General features: G+C 42.2%; 1 protein-coding gene across 2 annotated transcripts in view; it reads right to left on the reverse strand.

The window, feature by feature from the left end:
* TUBGCP3 (tubulin gamma complex component 3) overlaps window positions 1-21,422 on the reverse strand; it is a 317,898-nt gene that overhangs the window by 24,958 nt on the left and 271,518 nt on the right. For both annotated transcript variants that reach the window (XM_069205019.1, XM_069205020.1), the window contains exons 17-21: window positions 20,263-20,398; window positions 14,507-14,595; window positions 14,268-14,399; window positions 8,542-8,682; window positions 5,636-5,752 (exon numbers count right to left, since the gene is read on the reverse strand). In XM_069205019.1, the coding sequence (XP_069061120.1) occupies window positions 5,636-5,752; window positions 8,542-8,682; window positions 14,268-14,399; window positions 14,507-14,595; window positions 20,263-20,398 (615 nt within the window). The remainder of the gene's footprint in view (window positions 1-5,635; window positions 5,753-8,541; window positions 8,683-14,267; window positions 14,400-14,506; window positions 14,596-20,262; window positions 20,399-21,422) is intronic.

Here is a 21,422-nt window from a genome sequence, read left to right on the forward strand (position 1 = left end):
TAACTGCAAACACAACTAGATCTGAAGTGTCAGTTTTTAAAATCCTGTAAGCTACAACATATCAGGTCGTCCCAAAATTCAGACAGATAGGGTGAATCCATTTGCCTGTGTAAGTAATTGGCTGGTTAGTCACCCCACAGTTCCAGTGACAAAAGCCTACTCATGAACAAAGGTCCAGTACTGGGATTTCAAGATATTAACAACAAGTTTGCAGATTGTGGCAGGATCATCCCATAGTCTTTGTAAACCCAACTTCCGGAACCAATCATGTACAAATTTAAGTCAGGGGGCCTGTAAAACATTAGGCATATTGGCCAGTTCCTATAAAGAGTGCCTATATTCCTGTAATTCCAGAGTAGTCCACAGGCAGACCCAATACATCAGAAGTTTCAGTGCTATTGAAATTGGAAGTTGTTTGATACCCAAACCATAAAAGAGTGGTATTAATGGACTGCTAGTTGGACGAGCAAGAAGCTGCCTCACAAATCAATTTTCATCAGTAGCTAGCTGGTGAGTATAAGCAAAACCCCGGACCTCTGCCCCAAAAAGTGCAGCACTCTGGACTTTTGCACGATATACTTCTAGGGCAGGGGAGACAGATCAAGAAAGAGTAGTTTTATATAATCACAAGATAGCCCTAGATCTATGATGTACGAGGACTGCACTCAAGTTGAGAGTCCCATCTGAACTTCTGATTTGCAAGCAGTCAATGCAATTGACTCTCTCTAAGGGTTCTTCTCCTGCTTTCACGCCACATGTTTTTGTGGCCCATCTCCCAAACACCATGTACTTAGTCTTTGTCGTATTTAGGTCCAGGCCACGGAACCCACATAAACCTATGAAATTATCCAATAGGACCTACAAGCCCAGCTGTGTTTTAGAGATTAAGAGAATTTCTGCACAAAGCAGTATAGGGATATTATTATTTAATACAAGGGAATCATTCTGGCACTCCAAAAGTAGCTGTGCAACATCATTAATATACAGTGTTAGAAACTAGGTCCCCAGTTGGCAGTGTTTGCACCCTGTCCAAGAAGGGACCCTTACTCTAGTCAAGGTAAGGGAGTGACATAACTAAGATACCCTATACTCACCCCCTTGGTAACTTGGCACGAGCAGTTAGGCTTATGTCAGAGGCAATGTATAAAGTATGTGTACGCCCTCCTCCCCACAAAATTAATCCACACCAGTTTTGAAACATAGCCAATGTTTATCTGTGTAAAACAAGACCAAAACGACAAAAGTCCAACACACACAAGCAAAGATATGAATTTTCAAAGATTGAATCTCAGTAAAGCACTTAGAAACACAATCGCTTCAACTGGGACTATCACAACGTCTTGACAGTCGTTCCCAACAGTCGGACGCCACTCACAAGAGAGTGCGGGCCGGTCATCGAGTCGCATTGAGCCCAGTTACAGTATCTTGGAAAACGTGGAAACAAAGACATTGCACAGAGTCTGGGAGATGAGGCATCCGAGGAGCTGGTGCGGCATTGGTTCTCTTTGCTACCGGTGAGGAGTCTGTTCCTTACTGTGAGGCAGGTGAGGTGAGGCGTTGGTTCCTTACGGTTGCAGGGGAGGTGATACGCCATCAGTCCCTTACGATCCAGCGGAGTCGAAAAATCCAGTAAGTCAAGACGCAAGGCGTTAACTTTGCGGTTTCATGATCATACCAGGGGGCCACAGGTGCTGCGGCAGAGTTGAGTGTCACAGACGATGGTGACACGGCACTCGGGACTCATGCTGTGGGGGGACTTCCAAGGCCCTGCGACGTCAGTCGCTGCACTCAGCGGGGACCACAGCTCTAGTACAGGCAGTGGCACGGAGTCAGACAGTGGCGCAGATTCCGAAGTCGCTCTGGAGTCGATGTGCTTGTTTCTTCTTGGTTACACCAGAACTCCCTCCCAAGGGCCCAGGAACTGGATTTGAAACCACTTGGCAAGTCAGGAGACTCAGCCAGAAGGACCATGCGCTGGGCAGATGAAGTCTTTGATGTTCCTAAGACTTCTTAATAGGAGGCAGGCTCAGTCCAATCCCTTGGGGAACCTTTGGAAGCAGGCTATAGATATCAAAGTGCAGTCCTTTCACTCCCATGATAGAAGCAGCAAGCAACAGGCCAGCATACCAAAGCAACAGGCCGAGTGGCCGTCCCTCCTACATCCAGCTCTTCTTCAGGGCAAAATGTCCCCATGTTACCCTATGGGAGAGAGAGGCCTTGCAATAGTGAAAACCGAATTTAGCAGTATTTCACTATCAGGAGATGTGAAACACACCAGTACATGTCCTACCTTTTAAATGCACTGCACCCTGTCCATGGGGCTGCCTTGGGCCTACTTTAGGGGTGACCTGCAGGAAGTAAAAGGAAAGGTTTTGGCCTTGCACGTGGGTGCACTTGCCAAGTAGACATGGCAGTGTAAAACTGCACACACAGACACTGCATTGGCAGGTCTGACATGTTTAAAGGGTTACTCATGTGGGTGGCACAATCAATGCTGCAGGCCTACTAGTAGCATTTGAATTACAGATCCTGGGCACACAGAGTGCACTTTACTAGGGACTTACCAGTAAATCAAGTTAATGTTACTATGTTTTAGACCCAGCACAGGTACTTTAGCACAAGTCAGCAATGAAAACATGCAGAGTCCTAAAGCCATCAAAAACGAAGTTCAGCTCACAGTCAACACAGGGGGTTAGAAAGCAAAAAGTAAGGGGAAACCACGCCAAAAGATGCCAGGTCTAACATTCTCGGTTGACCACACAGAAAAGATAAGACTTGAGTCGACTTTCCCAGGACATCCTCAATTACAGATACCTCCAACCACATCAATGTCCTAGACAGGAGTATCAGACTCCGCACACTCCAATCTCTTCTGGGAGCGAGGACCTTCCTTTAGTCCCTTCCAGACCAATAAGTCCTCCAAAGAACTTAACTTTAGAAATATCTTCAATGTCACCATGTTCCACTTTGAAGTCTGTCAGGGTGTCCCTGAAGAAGCAGGGAATTGGGCTGGAGGATTAGTGGTAATGTCAGGTGAAGGAAATGGCAATGCAGTGACTTTGGTAGGTCAGCCAATGATATGAGGCTCCAAGAGGTTCAACATCATCTTTTGGGGGACAGAGGTGAGGAGACAGGTAGTCTAACGGCTTCAGCAAGGAGGTTCGTCTGCAAACCTGGTGCACTAATTGTCATTACCAGAAACCAAAGTGGGTCCACTGAGAGTTGATGCAAAACAGAGTGGTAATTCTGTCAGTGGAGATTCGCAATCATGTAGGAATTGAGTTACCACCTGCATTTATTGATGGTATGTCTCAATTTATCTCATCATGAGACAATTAGGCACAGCTACCTCGTCTGACTAGCTATCTGGGGAGCTGGAATGTATGAAGCTTCTAAACACATTTGAATGATACTTCTGACTAGGTTCAAAGACAAGACTACACTAGAGGTGGGGCAGGACACTTACTTATTAAGGGTCAAATGCAGAGGATTGTGGAGGCACACCGATTGTCAGCCAAAACTGTTTGCAGAAAGCAAATATATTGTCGCCTATGAGAATTAAGTTCTATTCACTTAAGTACTCTTGAGCATATTTACTCCTGAAACTTCAATAAAGTAATTAATAAAAAAATGGAGGGGCATGGATAATTCTGATTTAAATCTTCCCTGGAGGAGAAATATTCAAAATGTACTGTCAGGCCAGGAATTTGCAGCACACACTGAATGTGCCAAAAACAGTGTGTCAACCTAGAGGAATGGGCTTTAAAATTAATGCTTTTCCCAAGGCGTCTCAACATTTTCAAGAGAAGAACTGCAACCCGTGGAACAATTTCTGATCGCCTCAAACAGAAAGATTGAAATGTGGTACCCGATAGGCATATAAAGGAGCAGAGCATCCAAGTGCTGGGGTTCCCAAAAACGTTAACTTTTTCTGCAGATTATGCTACAGTGTCTTTCTTCTGACTCAGGAAATCTGGAGAAATTTCTCAGCACCTTTTTAATAGCAAGCACAAGAATTATTCCTTTCTTGCAGGCAAATATGAGGAGCCCATGGAAGTATGCTTCACAATATCAATATGAAGAAAAACGCTAGACCACATCAATCTCTTACTAAGAGTAGCCCCGCCTAATGTAGCGTTGAGCTGCGGCTGAATGGTGCTGACACCACAGGTCTTGCTGTACTTTAACGTGCTGTGTTCTGCACACAATATTATTGTCAAGGAACAGGCATGCCGATAAATGTTCTTTTATCAAAGCCTATGTAGATAGAGACTATACATATTAGGCAAGATTCAGGACAATATTTCCAAGAAGCCAGAGATGAATCACACACAAACCATCCACCCCTCTAACTCGCACAACTACCCCAAAACACCACACTTACCAACTGAAACAGGTTGCCTGTGCAACGTTATGGGCATTTTGGCTTTTTTTTTTTTATACTCTCTGATGAAAGCCTGGGCTTGGTGCCCTCTAGGCACAGAGTTTGCTGTTCTGCAAAAAAGCATCTCTGGCTATCTCCAGTTGCTGTGTTAATACTTTGCAACTAGTTTTATTTACTTAAAGGCAACCTGGGGAGATGTTGGGTAAATTTGCTTACAACAGACAGCACATAACTCCAAGAGCCCTTCCTCATCTACAGAAGGTCTGTCAAGAGGGTACAGAATACCATGACTGCCAAAAGAGGTCCATGAAACAAGATTTAAGTTGCCTGTTTCTTCCTAGCCACCAGGTTCCTTCCTTAAAGTCGGGTGAAGGTTTGAGGGAGTTATGCTGTGAAAAGGCATGGTCCACAATGTCAGGTTAGCAGTTGCAAATGCTACATTTGTTTATCAGGTGACCGATGGAGTCACAAGGAGGAAAGAGTACCCTACAAGAATCACATTTTTCAGTCATGGTGATATGTGACATAAAAGATTGCAACAAGTACAAAGCCAGTAGTCACAAGGGGCACCATCACTGCACTGAGTGACAACCTTATGATGCCTTATAATAAGTAAATAACACCTACCGAAAGTCTTTAAGCAATATGTAGTGTGTGTAGACCTGAAATGCCAGGGAGCTTCCAAGATCTGGGATGAAAATGCTCTAACTGTGGATTTGACTGGACAAAACGCAAAAGCAGCAAAATACAAGCCAAAATAAATTAAATCACAAGAGAAAACTGTGCACGCCAATCTTCCAAAATACAAGGAAATTGGGAGCAGCACCAATGGTTACAATGAACTGCTATACAGGTGTCTACCTGCAACAAATCAAACAAGGACTAAGTATGGGTTACCACCCCCCCTCCTCCCAGCTATCCTAGATGTGCCTTAACTAGCATTACGGAATTACTCGTGCACTCCTACAGGTACATTTCAGTTAAATACATTAATACCAGAAAGCTATCTAGAACCATTACTGCAGCATCGCATTTTTAAAATATGGCTTTTAAATTCAACTGCTGAATTGCTAGTCTTAAGATTAGTGTGCCTACATTAACATTTAAAAAACAATGTGGAACTTTCTGTAATTTTACACCTGTGCAGGTCCATCTGACATTATTAGAGCATTACATTGTTAAGCCGTCATACTTACAGAGTTGAAGTTTAAAGGTTATTAAACCATTTAATAAAGTGTTTGAATGTTTCACCTGGTAGAAATGTGTGAGTATCCGCAGTTGAGAACGCATTTTTGGTATAGATTCTTGAAAGGTTAAGATTCTTTTATTCTCTGCTTCCTCTTCTACTGAAGTGACTCCCCACTGCCCCTGCACAAAACAAGATAGTGACACCCGTTTCATTGTTGCAGACTTGATTTTCACAATTACAGGAATAGCATATTGAAAGTAACAAGAAGCAACAATATTCTGGAACAAAGTGATTTTTTTTTTAACTTTCACAAATAGTCAAATCTGATCATCATAAACAGCCCAATAAAAAGGCAAGTCAACAAAAGCCCAGGATATTGACAGAAGAGGTTCTCATACTTAGTAGCTCATAAAAGATGAGTGTCTCTGAGTTTGTCTAAAACATTTAAACATGCTTCTCTTTCAGAAGAGAACACATACATGTGTATGAGTGTGCATGTAACAAGTGACTTTCTTGAAAGCAACATTTTTCTGATCTGTACAATTGTTTTTGATCACCTTTATATGTACTGAAGCAGCTGGGGGAGGCACCTACCATATTTCAATCCTCAGAACTGGAGTCACATATTGGCAGTACTATAGGAAAACAGTCCCTTGAGGCAACACATCTGTTCTGTGGACATTTAAAAAATTTAAAAGTCTATTTTTTTATCATATTTAATCAGCATCGATCCCACCGATGCAGTTAGAGACCTTATGATTTGTAGATGAAGTGCTTAGACAATTAAATTGGGAAGGGTATGCCCAGACGTGGGTCCCGTGCTTGCTATGCCACCAGATTCAAACTAGCCTGGCTGATGAGGGGTGATATCCCGAAACCGGTCCCAGGATGCTTGTTTCTGGTCCAGGGAGGACCTGGCCTGGAAGTTCGGGCTGGGATGCTCCCATGGGGAATAAGGTAAAGACTCATTTGCGTGTGGCTGGGTCCAAACTGGAATGGCATGGCAAGCAAAAAGACTGAGATTAAACCCAGATCTGTGACTGAGGGTGAATGTTTGATTTGTTCCACATCCCGTCCATCATCTGCTGTTTTTGCATTAGACAATTACATTTAGCATCTCTTGGACAGAGTACCATAAAACGTGTTCGATTAAAAAACAGAAGACAAGTTGCAGAAGAACAACTGTCTGCCCCGTCGAACGTACAGTCCTCATTATTCCGATTTGACCATGAACATATCTTAAATTGGAATGTAAAGATGGAGAAAAGGAGTTCATTAAACAGAACGGGAAGGGCCAGTGAAGAATCTACTGTTAGCTAGCTTACCCACCAGAAAGAGTGTTATCAAAGGTAAGTAACTTGTTCTTTTGATTGATACTTCTAAATGCAGATTCCTCATCTTGTGAATAGATGACAAAAGCAGTAGCTCACCATGTGGTGGGTCTGTGGAATTGCTCAGCCCACAAAGTCCTGCAGGACCAAACAGGGAAAATGCACCTCCCGACAGACCTGGTGATCAAGGCAGTAGTGCTTCATAAACGTGGAAAGACATCTACGATGCAGTCTGACAGTTGGACACGACAGGCACTCCTTGTGCCATCTGTGTTTGCAGCATTGGTTCTGGTGAAATGAGCCCTGAAGCATTCCAGAGGCTGTTTCTTGCCCAAACTGTAGCAGATCTTTAAAAAATTGTCAATCCCTTCGGTGATGGTCTGTTTTTGCACTGCTTGTCCCAGAGAATCCAACAAAGAGCTTATCGTCCACTTGATGGACAGCCATAAATTTCACAGGTACCATAAGCTTTAAATGCAGACTTTATACAGCACGCCTGGAACTATTCCTGAATACAGGCATACTGGATGTCGTCTGTCAATAAATGACAAAACAATAAAAAATAAAATAAAAAGACAACAAAGATGAACAATCCTGAAATCCTCTGACCAAGATGGATAATAACAGATAAACCTTAGATAAAGCCTGTGCCACCTATTATCCTCTTCAGGCAGATTGGGATTCAGGTTAAAAGGAAGGTAAATAAATTACTCAAAATAAAGACATCCTCATTAGGTGGATAGGAGATTTAACCCTATAGGCAACTCTTTCCCTAGACAGAACTGAAAAAAACGGAACACCATGTGAAATTTATATAAATAACCTTGGCTAGGAGAAAACAAACAAGCAAACGAAACTGCTAAATAGCCTGTGTCAGTGCCTAAATACTTAGTCTTTCAATTAAATTCATTACAAACTGAATAATATGAAAACGTCCAGCCTGCAAAGAATCCAAATACATTTGAGAAAGCCATTTAGCAAAAAAAAAAAAAAAATCAGCAACTAACTTAGCAATAGGTTTCAGAAACTGCAATGCATTGGTTGTGCAATTGTGTTAGTTTTACAACCATCTTGCAGGATCTGCTTTGCTGCAGCCATGTTTCCCTACAACAAACCCATGAAAGGAGCAGGCAAAGTGCTACAGCAGTCTACAAACAGCCAGGTACACTTTTGATACAAATATGGGAATCCATAGTCCTAGAACAGCTGAGATTATGAGCTCTCAGTGCCAAACTTTCAGAAACAGAAATAGAAAATGCCCTTCATGATTAGGGTGCAATATCGTAGGACTGGCTGGGGTACAATTCTGCATAGTCCCTGAAAGCTCTTCTTTTTTCTTGTGATCTTAGTGGCCGTATGAAGAGGACTTTGTGTTGCATGTGCTTCAGCATATTCTAGCTGTGATATATATTTGCACTATATATTTTAGAATGTTTACATGTTTATATTACTTTTAAGAATGATACCACCAAATCAGTACTTAATCACATGCATAGTTTCTCCTGTTTTTTTCTGCACCATTTATGAATTAAACATAATTTTTTACCAACTAGTACACATACCAAGAACAGTTTTACCTTTTGATACGGTTTACCCAAATTCTCAACCAGATATTATTAAATGTCAATGAACTGTACCTCAGTTTCTCGCTCTTTCTTCCTCTCCTCAAATTGTAACCGCAGTTGAAGCTCTTCCAAAGCAGCTCTATACATTGCATCCTGAGCATTCTGAAATTCGATGATTTGATCAAAAACTGCTCGCAGCTGGTTAAGAAGTTCCTTGAATGAGAAAGAAATTACATTTTATTTAATTCAATATTTTTTTCTAATTTTTTCCATAGGTGTTGATGGATAAAGCCTCAAGAGTTTTCAACACGAGTGTGAGGTTACTGAGACTACACATTTACCATTTTTCTACTAATTTGGAAGGTTACAGGATGACTTCAAGTCAACACAACACAAATTTCCAAGTCCTGGGCTTTGGTTTTAGAAATCACTGTTTTCAGGCATACCAGAGCAATTAGTTATTTCGAAATTAATCAAGACTACAACTCCCAGAAGGTACTGAGTCCCTCAACGACAGCTGCAAGTCTAGAACATGGTGCCTCGGGGGCAGTTCATCTTGCAGCGTTGTTCTTGCTTGGCTCGGACCAACACTGTACAGTTGCACGGTTGTCAGTATTACCAAAGAAGCAATATACTCCAACTAAACTGGCAGACCCAAGCTAAGAAACAACAGCACCTGGTAACATATTAGCAGGCGATTGCTCTAAAGATACTTCAGCTATCGTATTTGAATTCTACAACACGGCTGTCACAGAATTCTATTAGTATAGAATACACTATAATAAAATCTGGATATAGCACTATCATTTGGAATATTGTAATATATGGAATCTACTATTAAGCTCTGATGAGAGGATTTAAAATGTGCCGGCAATACTCAATTTTGAGCAAATATTTAGGATATTTCCAGATGTTACCTATGTGGCTGCAACACTATAGGATTTTAAAATTGTAGAGTTTTTCTTGAGTTACGTTACCATTTAATACTTTTTTTAGTGTTGCATTTTGTACTGCTCAGCAGGGGCGACCTATTCTATTTTCCAGAGTACTGACAAGCAAGGCTAACAGGGAAATGTCACGAACAACGCATGGAGGGGCCGTCTTTGACATCCTCCTGTGGTCTGCCCAACAATTATTAGTGTTAATCATGAAACAAGTAGTTCTCGAACGCAACAGCTATTCTATTTAAATTTCATTTGAATAGCACATCATATCTGTGAGAAAGTTCCAAAGAGCACGGGCAGACTGGTAGCAAACTGCACCTTGGACGAGCGATTGGGTGGAAGAATGCTGAATCGCTGAGTGGCCTAGATATAAAGCATTTTTGTGTGCTCGACTGACCAGCGTGGGGGTGGTGTGACATTTTGTGTAACAGAGGGAAGATACACTAGGTACAGAACGCATGCCTTTACACGAATCTGCTGCTGGTTGAAATGGTGCTTGTTAAGAGTGTGGCCTCGTGGAAAGGGGTACATGTAATTTGCTAGGAGAAGTGGAATACATTCTTTGTGCCGCTGCGCGTATGTGTGAGTGGAGTTGGCTGAGGAACTGCGTCTCATCTGATCTTGGCTATAACATACACGAGGCTAAACAGGCATGCACTTGATACAGGCAACCACAACAGAGCCATGGAAGTCTAACTGTTCCTGTACAGTACTTGTGAGACAACATTAATGTAGTTAATATAAGCGGTATGCACGAGAATAATGCCAATAGGTCACACTGGTACTGCCTCACTGTGCACAACATCTTTCCTCTAATGGAGGCCGCAATATGCTCCTTTATGATTGGTGCCCCTTGGGTTGGTGTAGGTTTAAAAGAACCCATGTGTATATTGTCTAAACTGCTATAAAGAAAGGTACAATTACTGCAACAAATTTAAAGCGGCCAGGCGAGTACCTTGCACTCACTCCCTTTACCAACTATACCTTCAGCAGCCAGTAACTGCACCGCCAAACCACAACGCAGGAAAAACATTTTTTAGACAATTTCTGACTAAACAGTTTACAAAACAATGGTAGTGCTGGCCACTTATTGCACTAAAGTGGGATTTTCAATGTTTTAGATGGGAGGATATGTGAAGCATTACATCTGAAAATGAAGACAAAATATTTGCCTTCCTGCAAGAAGATAACTGACTTTCACTACTGGACACAACTACCTTCTAAAGCATTTGTTGAGCGGTGTTGGATCAATGATGGCCACTGAAATAGAAACATTTGTTTCTTTGGCTCTACAAGGACTCCTATTTTTCCCTATATGAGAAGAAGAAACACTATCTTCAGCGTATGTGTTCTTGTGTTTTTCTTTGTTTCAAAGTTATGCACTTCAGAGTGTGGCCATACTGCATGACACCCAACACCCAACTGTCAAATGTCCTTTTCTTCAAAGCTTTCACGTCATGGAATAGTCTGCCTCTTGCTGGTGTAGAGTAGGAGTGTGGCAAACAGAGAATATTCTCCTGGTGTCTTGGGATGTAGACTGAGAAAGCCCACCTATGCTTAAAAGCTGGACAGATGAACCGGACTCTCTGCAAATAGTGTTAGCACGCTTGCTGGTAAGAAGACGGACTGAAGGGAATGATGCATGTTGTATTTCAGTGCACCTTTTGATGGCATCTATGCTCCTATACTAGTGAACTGAAAGGAGGTCCTTCAGTAGTTCAAATTACATCACATATCTCTCCATACTAGCCTTTGCTGTTTGTAAGGCACCACCTACGCTGTTATTTGCGTTTGCTGTTGAGGGTGGGTTGTGGGAGGTCGAGGGGGAATAAGGGGTTTGCCTGTTAACTGACATGCCTAATAGGTTTGACTGCACCTCCAGAGGAAGTAACCCACAGCCAATCTTCGTTGCTTAAAGCTGATGCTATCACTAGCTGCCTGACGCAGAAGCTGGATATGTCCATTGCTGTGACAATAAACCAATAAGGCAAACTACTTTCCTCATCATACCTTTCACCTAATTTGAAATGGACCCGGTGTTCGCTCAGCAGCCAATACAGTTCTGTCCAAGCTCTGAAACACGGTCAAATTTCCAGAGATAAAAATTCAGCCTTACGGAAAAGTTCTGTACCTCTTGAAGACCGGTCAATCAGGAAACAGGCAGACCGAGGTGTAGACAACGGGATTATTTTACCTTAGATAGAAGACTCTCAACACTATGGAAATAAGGAAGGTCTTAGTGATAAATGGATAAAATCCCCTTAAAATGCTGAGCATGTGAAAGCATGAGGTAGCCATCACACTACTCCTGAACTAATAAAACAACCAAGAACGTGGCTTTTGAAATGTGAGTAGGAAGTATTGCTATTAGGAGAGCCCCCAAGACACTCTCCAGCAGTTCTTGTTGTTGAGTCAAGCAGCACCATTTTCCAAACATTGAGATTCAGAAGATTGGGTCCTTTCATCAGAAGAATTGTGCCCCAAGCCTTCCACAATATCATGGCAGACCTGGGGCAGGTCTATTAAGTATCATAATGAGCTGTGTGTCATCCACAAACGACTGGGCAGTGCACCCAAAAAAGTCAGGCGTAAGTGCTAAAGAGGAATGACAAGTTCAGTGCATACTTGATAGTCAACTTGTCTGTAGGTAAGCGGGACATATGTATGTGGTATTCCTAAAATGCAAACGGAGCCTAAAGGCAGTGGAGCCCTGTACAAGGTCAAAGACAAGCACAAAGTCAACAAGTGACAGAAGTAGTAGCTGGGTTGTGGACGGGTAATGCATTGTGATAAGCTGTTCTTTAATGAAGTGTGACTTCAACTTGTTCCTAAATCTCAGCAGCTTTGGGGCAGTCCTGATGGGTACAGGGTGTTTCAGATTCTGTGTGGACAGATGGAAAAGGTGTGCTGCCTTGTTTTTCTCTTGTACATTTCCCAATCTGCACTCTGATAATGTCCTGGCAGAGGCTGTGCCAAGAACCACCAAAGATGGTGAGCCAGTTTGCAAGATAAGTGGGGAGGCGGACTGTAATAGCTTTGCAAATGACAGCTGTTTTTGAAGATAGTGTGGGCCATCAAGAGGAGCCAATCGAGTTCCATATGGATGGGGTGAAGTGATCATAATTCTTCTGGCCCTGTTTTGAGACGTGCTGTGGCATGTACAATGCTCTGAGGAGGTGCCAGTGTGGAGTCGGGGATACACTCTTTGCAACCATTCAAATGGAAGAGTACAGCTTTGAAGTTGTTTTCTGGAAGCTGCAGTCTCACTTTATTTATATTAGAAAGCTGGTAACAGGCATTCTTTGATTTAAGCAATGTGTTTTTTGAGTGTGAGGCTGGTGTCCTAGGTGAAACCAAATGACTTTGCATCTGGTAAAATGTAAGGGTTGAAACCGTCAAGGTTCAAACTGTTTATTTGTTGCTCCTGGCAAATAACAGAACATTTGTGTTGAGCTTCAAGCATGAGCTGGACACCGAGATCTGTACGTTGTGCAGGTAGTGTTTGAGGCATTGGATGTAGGAGGCAGGGGAGAGTTTCAAACAGTCATTGTGTAATTGGTGAACAGATGAACCTTGATGCTGTTATCTGTGAGCAGAGCACAAAGTGACTCCATGTAAAGGCTGAAGGACAGGTGGCAGTAGGGAATCCTTTGGGACTCAGAAGGTGATAACGATCTTTTGGGATCTGCAGGTGCCCATGTGAACAAACTAGTGTTGGCTGGAAAGGTTCGAGACCCACCGGATGTTGTCTGTGAAACCCATTCAAGACTCCAGGGAGGGTTTGAGGAGATAGTCAACTGAGGCAAAGGCAGCTGAGCGTATCAGCAGTAACAGGAGGCAGGGCGACTTCCAAACCCAAAAGGGGAGTGAAAGTTTCTGAAAGCACCACAGCAGTAATTATTCAGACCATTTCAGCACCAAGCGTCTACTTCCAATTTTGTTTTTCTTTTTTATTCTGTAGTCATTGCCATTCTTTGTTTGAAAAATGTGTACAGAAAACATTGCTTTTCTATTGAGGCAATGAGAATAATGCATATTTTGGGGACCCACTCCAGTAATGATTAACACTGCTATTTCATTAGCAGTTGATTGAATAGTGCTATGCTATTAGATTATGGCACTACTTGTTTGCGAAACTATATTTAAGTCACCAATAGTACACAGAGTGGGATATGTGATGGATGTATCTAAAATGGCTTTGAGGAAGACATCTGTGAATGCTTTGTTACCTGATGATGGCCTGTACAAGTAGCAGAGAAAGAAAAGGTAGGGTGTGTCGTATCAGTAGTGACTCACAACTCTATGGCCAGATTTTCACTTTTGGTGGCAGCAAATGATTCCTTGAATAGTATCACAAATCATACTCTAGTTTGCCTTGGTGATTCAGTACACTGCTTCAGTATCCTGGTGGGATTATCTCGTTGACTAGAAGTGGCACTGCATCTGCTAGCCATATTACAATACTGAACAAAAGGCTTTGTTTGAGTCAATTGCTAGGCTGTAGATATCTCATCAATTCTTACAGACTAATTATGCAATGATCAATATAAGGTTAAGGTGGGGATGATGGTGACTGGGCCAGAGAGGGACACCAGTAAGAAAGGCGTCTGAAATTAGCTTTATGCCGTGAATATGAAGGGTATTTATAGCTGTCAACATGGCTGGAATTAATTACATTTATAATATGTGAGAATTCCAAGCACTCTCTAAATACTACCAAGTCTATTCAATAATTCTATAAACATGATATCAAACTGATAGCCAATTTCTCATAAATTTAGACAGGCCGGCTTGAGAAAGTTGTGCATATAATCAGGCCTATGATCTTCATAAGGAAGGAGTTAAGGAACTTACTCTGGATTCAGCATCAAGCAGGCAGCGCGCGATCACGGAGTCCAAGAAAACCTCGTGGGCAGCAATGATGTGATCCAAGTCTTGTGCTTGCTGCACTTTGTTCCAGAGCTCGTCCCATGAACATTCAAGCACCTAGCAAAAAGGAAAACACATTTCACTTCTTCCGTGTGAAAGACAAATCGGTTGAGGCAATTTAAGCTTCGAGGCAAAAAAAACATTGCATTCCATCCCAAACATACCTCGAATGTGATGTAGTACTGCATCTGGTGTATGAAATGGACCATTTCTGATGCCAGCACGTGACACTGATGAAGCACTCCAGACAGTTCTGCAACAAATGAGATGTGTCACTAGGTCCTGCCATGACCCTCGGCAAAAGAGGTCCCTACATTATACAAGACGGTTCTGCACACCATCTCAGCCTCAACAACTACCCAAATTAAACACAAGAATATTCCTTAAAGACTGTTCACTTTCACTTGAAAATTATAAGGCATGTTTCTTTTTGCTGCGGTGGCCTTTTCCAGAAACGGGACACTGTTTCAACATTGACATTTACACATCGAATCGTAAACATTCGAGCACTGTCTCACAATGTTTAGGTTGAAACTAACATTTTATTCAAATAACCAAATGCTAAACCTATAAACCATTTTCCTCAGGGCAACAAATGTGATAAGTATGCTAGAGCATACCACCAGTGTGTTGCTTAAAAAACAAAAATACCAAGTTATCCTCGGTCTGTTGCCTACTGTACAAATTGGTGGGGTGAGGGGCACAATCTATTCAGTGACGTCTTAAGGCACAGTCGTTTAGTCTTGGAAGTGAAACAAATGATGGCATGTGCACTTTGATTATACAGCGCTTCCTACCCATGGCAAGGGATGGGAAGCACGCTACTTCATTTAAGTGGGACCATTAGTGAGTGCTCACGGAGATGAATGTAGTACATAATTTGCTGTCCCAGTCGAATAAAAAAAAAAAAAAAAAAAAAAACGGAAACTTCTTACCCAGTGTTAGAAATGGGGTCTTTGGTTGACAGTCAGGTTACCCCCTGTTCAAGCAAGGACCCTCACTCTAGTCAGGGTAAAAGAGAATCACCCTCAGCTAACCCCTGCTTACCCCCTTGGTAGCTTGGCAGAGCAGTAGGCTTAACTTCAGAGTGCTAGGTGTAAAGTATTTGTACCAACACACACAGTAACTTAATGAAAACACTACAAAATGACAACACCAGTTTAGAAAAATAGGAAATATTTATCTAAACAGAACAAGACCAAAACGACAAAAATCCAACATACACAAGTCAAGTTATGAATTTTTAAAGATTAAACTCAAAAAATAGCGCTTAGAAACAAAAATGCTTCAATGCGATGTTAACACGGCGTCGTGACGGAGTCGTTCCCAACAAGCCGACACCAGCGGCGCCGGACAAGGAGTCGTGTAGACCCCCAAGTACAGTACCTTTGGTGAAGAGTGAAAACAAGCCGATGCGCGAAGTCGGGGAACGCGGCGTCTGTGCGTAATGTTGACTCCGCGCACTTCGAGCGGCGTCGGTCACGACGTGGTGCGGCGACTTCCACAGAGTTGCGGACTTCAGCGGGGCTGCAGCGGCGTCGGGCCTGCGAAGAGCGTCGCGTTCCAGCGAAGGTTACGGCGTCGGGTGCCGGCGGCGTCACCCGATTCAGCAGCGGCGTTGGTCTGGAGTCGTCCGAAGTCGATTTCCTTGGATTTCCACCAGCTTTCCTTTCAAGGGCCCAGGGACTGGATAGGGCACTACTTGTCAGAGCAGGAGTCTCTCCAGAGACTCCAGGTGCTGGCAGAGAGAAGTCTTTGCTGTCCCTGAGACTTCAAACAACAGGAGGCAAGCTCTAACTCAAGCCCTTGGAGATTTCTTCACAAGATGGAAGGCACACAAAGTCCAGTCTTTGCCCTCTTACTCTGGCAGAAGCAGCACTGCAGGAAAGCTCCACAAAGCACAGTCACAGGCAGGGCAGCACTTCTTCCTCAGCTATCAGCTCTTCTCCAGGCAGATGTTCCTCTTGGTTCCAGAAGTGTTTCTAAAGTCTGTAGATTTGGGTGCCCTTCTTATACCCATTTTAGTCTTTGAAGTCACCTTTCTTCAAAGGGGACTCACATCTACTTGTGAAATCCTGCCTTGCCCAGGCAAGGCCTCAGACACACACCAGGGGGTTGGAGTCTGCATTGTCAGAGGCAGGCACAGGCCTTTCAGATGAGAGTGACCACTCCACCCCTCCCTCCTAGCAGAGATGGCTAATCAGGAAATGCAGGTTACACCCCAGCTCCCTTTGTGTCACTGTCTAGTGTGAGGTGAAAAACAACCCATCTGTCAAACTGACCCAGACAGGGAATCCACAAACAAGGCAGAGTCACAGAATAGTTTAAGCAAGAAAATGCTCACTTTCTAAAAGTGGCATTTTCAAACGCACAATCTCAAAATCAACTTTACTAAAATATGTATTTTTAAATTGTGAGTTCAGGGACCCCAAACTCCACATGTCCATCTACTCTCTAGGGGAATCTACGCTTTAATCATATTTAAAGGTAGCACCCATATTATCCTATGAGAGAGACAGGCCTTGCAACAGTGAAAAACGAAGTTGGCAGTATTTCACTGTCAGGACATATAAACCACATTACTATATGTCCTACCTTATCCATACACTGCAAAGGAAAGGTTTAGGCCTGGCAAGTGGGAACACTTGCCAAGTCGAATTTACAGTGTAAAAAAACACACACAGACACTGCAGTGGCAGGTCTGAGACATGATTACAGGGTTACTTGTGTGGGTGGCACAACCAGTGCTGCAGGCCCACTAGTAACATTTGATTTACAGGCCCTGGGCACCTCTAGTGCACTTTACTAGGGACTTAACAGTAAAACAAATATCCCAATCATGGAGAACCAATTACGTACACATTTTAAACAGGAGCACTTGCACTTTAGCACTGGTTAGCAGTGGTAAAGTGCCCAGAGTAACAAAAACAGTAAAATCAGAGTCCAGCACACATCAACAACCTGGGGAACAGAGGCAAAAAGTTAAGGGAAACCACGCCAAGGATGAAGTCTAACACCCAGTAAGAGTTAATCTGATCCAGGTACACTCAACTGTAGGCATCGTCCAGAAAGAGCTATGAATATCAGATCAGTCCCTCTCAAAGCCCTAAAGTGACACTTTTTAAGCACAGAAATAATGGTATTGAAGCCCATTGAAAGGTTTACGGATCTAACATCAATCCTGGTTAAATGTTTCAAAACTGAGCAATCACTTATGAGAAATGACCGATTCAATCCGAATAAAGTTTACATAATATAAGGCAGTTTGTAATTTTTTAATAATTCCGTTGCATGCTTGCTGGTGAGTCTTTCACTCCTCTGCAAAGGTATGGCATTCCATGGAAAACTGAATCACAAGCAGCCAAGGTACTGACGTCAAATATTTAGATAGACACTTTTTTCGTTAGCTTTCTGAAGATACTGGGTAAAATTCACACTAGAAGCTTTTTCCGAATTGCACAAAACTTTTGAAACTCCCTATGAAAGAAAAAAGGTAAAACTCTACACATTACATTCTACAAAGTAAGAAAACAAGTAATAAAGCACTAACAATACATCACTTGGCTTCTGGACCTTCCAGCCAAGCTTTAACTAATTTAGCTATGTTTTTGGCATCCTCGTTTTCGGGCCTGGCTACACCATTGTCAGAACACCACCAGCTCACCATCCACGTAATCACGGTCCTAATCTTGCTTTACTGTTCCCACTGTTCTTGGCTGGCTAAAATATTCAGGATAAACCGGGAATTTGATGACCAATTCCACCAGTAGTCTACAACCTTTTAAGAATACACCCAAGAGCTTTACTTCACAATGCTTTATGTCAGAAATAATCAACAGGAGAGTGACATATATGTATTCTATTTGTGCAAATCTGGTCTACCATAACTGACAGGAGGTCAAAAAACTCCACAACTAAAGAGGTAACTTGAGAAGAGATACAACATATAAAGTATTTTCTAAATAGTAAGGAACTGGGGCTGGACAGCAAACCGAAACAGATTCATTGCTCATTCATACTCTCTTCGTACCTACAATTCGGTGTCTAGCGACAGACTATATGCAAGGGAGAATGGACCAGCCATTATGGGATTTAGCTAAAACTGTTATTTTCAATAAGAAGAAACTGTTTCCTAATTGCTTTTTATATGGTTCTGTACTGTTTTTTTTTTTGCCGAAATGAAGGGTGACTAGGGAGGCCCCTCCCTCCCAGATGATGGCTCGCACCAGAGTGTAAATATTGACTCTTTTGGTCAGGAAATATTCGCTAAAAAACTAACACAAATACCAATGAACAGGCACAGTAACTTGTGTACATTGTCTTTGCTTGACAGTTTAACAAATGTATTTCATTCAATATGCTGTCTAAATGTAATTAAAGGCTTCCTGTTTTACTGCTGCCTGCTAATTTAATTGCTTATTAATATAACAATATATTTTCTGATTATGTATTCTGAAGACATCAGAATGTTGTATTTGTTATTTTTCACACTACCTGTTATTCAATTAAAATAATTCAAATAATCTATGTTGAGTGACTTGGACCACAATGAACCAAAATATTAATGAAGGAAGAAACAAAATAGTTCCCTTTGGGAATCACCTTTATTAAAATGTCACACAGATGGCAAGGATGGAGCCAGTCATTGCCTCTGGGTGGGATCCCTTGAGGCATTCTTTCAAAATAAAGTGCCTAAAGTGCAATCCAATAATAAGTCAGTGACTTGGGGGAAATGATATGTGTGACCAACGAGGGCTGAGTGGGGAAGCTTATTACCTTTGGTTATTAAAGAAAAATGTTTCCAGCAATTGGGGATGGGGCCAGTACATCAATAAACAGAGTGGGTATTCGAACTAATGGGTGGTGAGCTGTGGACTTTAAATACATATTCCATTTTGAAAATCTGTATCAGTAATGGTAAACGAGATTTATTTTGACCTTATAGGTCAGTAGCATTACAGTTTTGTAGTCTTAGCTTTCCATTTCTTCCTTCACATCCTAATCTGCCCCATCCTCTCATGGACGTCAATTCACCAAAATTCCAGGGGTAGCAGAAGTGACATCACACGCCATTTTATCTTTACTTTCACTCACACACTCATGCTTACACACAAACACACATTCACTTACACACACACTCTTACATAATCATACTCACCCTCAAGCATACACAAAACATACATTTAAAATTGTTTTTTTACTTACTTCAGCTGCCAAGGAGGGTTTTATTTTAGCTAACAGTACTCCATTTTTATTACACTAAAAGTGGATAATGTATTATCTATTAGTGTAACGAAAAACTGACTGAAAAAAAGGAAGTGGAGCAAAACCAACGTTCCTAAGGACGAACCGCCCCCTGTGTTTCCGGTACTGATAATGGCACCTCTGAGGCCAGGAGTCACAAAGGGAGTGGCAGGGGTTGCAGGGGGCAAGATGGGGTCGCAGCTGCGACCCCTGGCGATCCCTATATGACGTTCATCCTCTAAGTTACGCTTCTAGTTCTTGTAACAAGTCTACTACTTCATGCGGCCCACTGATGATTCCCCCCCCCCCCCCCCCCACGGGCAGGAGAACCTTCCAAAGCTGCGGGGGATGAGGAGACTTCCTCTCTGGGTGAACCCCGGAGCTTGGATTATGAACTCAGTAATACAACGTTTTAAGCAGCAATATGACATGTCCACATTTGGAAATCTTGTAAGTCTAAATCATTGTTTTGGACAGGTTATTTCTACTGTAAACCGTACCAATGCTCAAAGGCCATAAATGTCTTGAGTTCCAACAGGTTTGCAGTTCGTGTTTTGAAAATAAAATAACCCCCATGTCTGATAGTCTAAACTCCATCTCAGTCTACCCGGATTTTCTCTGAAACCAACTGAGAAAAGAGTAATAAAGTTAGACTTGTGTTTAAAGGTATTCATACCTGGCATACTTTTCAGCAACTTTGCATTGCACATGTGTCCTTTCCATATGTCAGTCAGAATATACTCCATCCGCTTGGCTCGCCACAGGAAGTTAAATACCCTGAGGTAATGGCTCATGCATTCCCGCGTGAACACCTGAAATAGAAAAGGAGCAGGATCTTAAAGAAGAGGTTGCTGATGTTCAATAAGAACACCTCCGTTCACGCATCGATTTCACTGAGCACTGCTTCACCCACAAAGGACAGAGGGAATCAATACCTCCTGACTCTGCTGAGACAAAGCGCAACCGCTTGTCAATACGCTCAAATTAGAATGTACACAATGTTGAAGATCACTAACGTACTGGAAATGGCAATCTTTAGACTACAATACCCTGTAAAATATTCCCTGCAAACCATAGGAAAAAGTATTGGGAAGATTCATTTTATTTCTTAAAAGAGTAAGCTGTTTATGGGAATTACTTCATTGAGCTGTTTTACAACATCAAGTCCACATATTCCATAATTAGAAACAAAAAGGCACCCAAGTCAGTGCAAGGAAAAGCGTATGACAATAAATCAAGAAAAAATAACTATCTTTATTAAATACGGTGCTCATCTTTTCCAATCTCTTGCTGAGCTACTAACAATTGTGCACAGCAATGATGCTGTTCGCCCCAAACTGCAACATACTGCATCCTTCTTGCATGTCTGTGGTTCCAAACATTTGGATCTTCTATGACCGACACCCACCAGTTCTTAATTCGGTCATAAAAAAAAGTCTTAACTTTTGACGCAGTCAAGCAAAAGAAAGGTGATTGCACAGAAATTATTGGGAACAGTATCTTGCCCTTATGTCAAGCTCTTTTCCAAAGTCTTCGGCCATCAGTTACATGCTTTAGGTAACACTCATTCTTATGACCAATACATCTTCTCTCAGATTACGTAAAGGTGTTGGCCCCGGAAGTGATGATGTAGCTCTATAAACGTGCAAAGCATAGCAATTATGTCAATGCCACCTTAATTTGTTGTACCACGGAAGCAAGAATATTGAGCAAGCCACGCAGAGTTAAAAGTTATTCAAAACTTACACAAAGAAATGAGATCATTATGACCAAACTCCCACCTCTACTCCGATTCCTACACTGCTCACGACTGCCTCCATTGAAAGTTAGACAAAA

Source organism: Pleurodeles waltl, chromosome 8, assembly GCF_031143425.1.
Source record: "Pleurodeles waltl isolate 20211129_DDA chromosome 8, aPleWal1.hap1.20221129, whole genome shotgun sequence".
In the NCBI taxonomy this organism is placed as follows: domain Eukaryota; kingdom Metazoa; phylum Chordata; class Amphibia; order Caudata; family Salamandridae; genus Pleurodeles; species Pleurodeles waltl.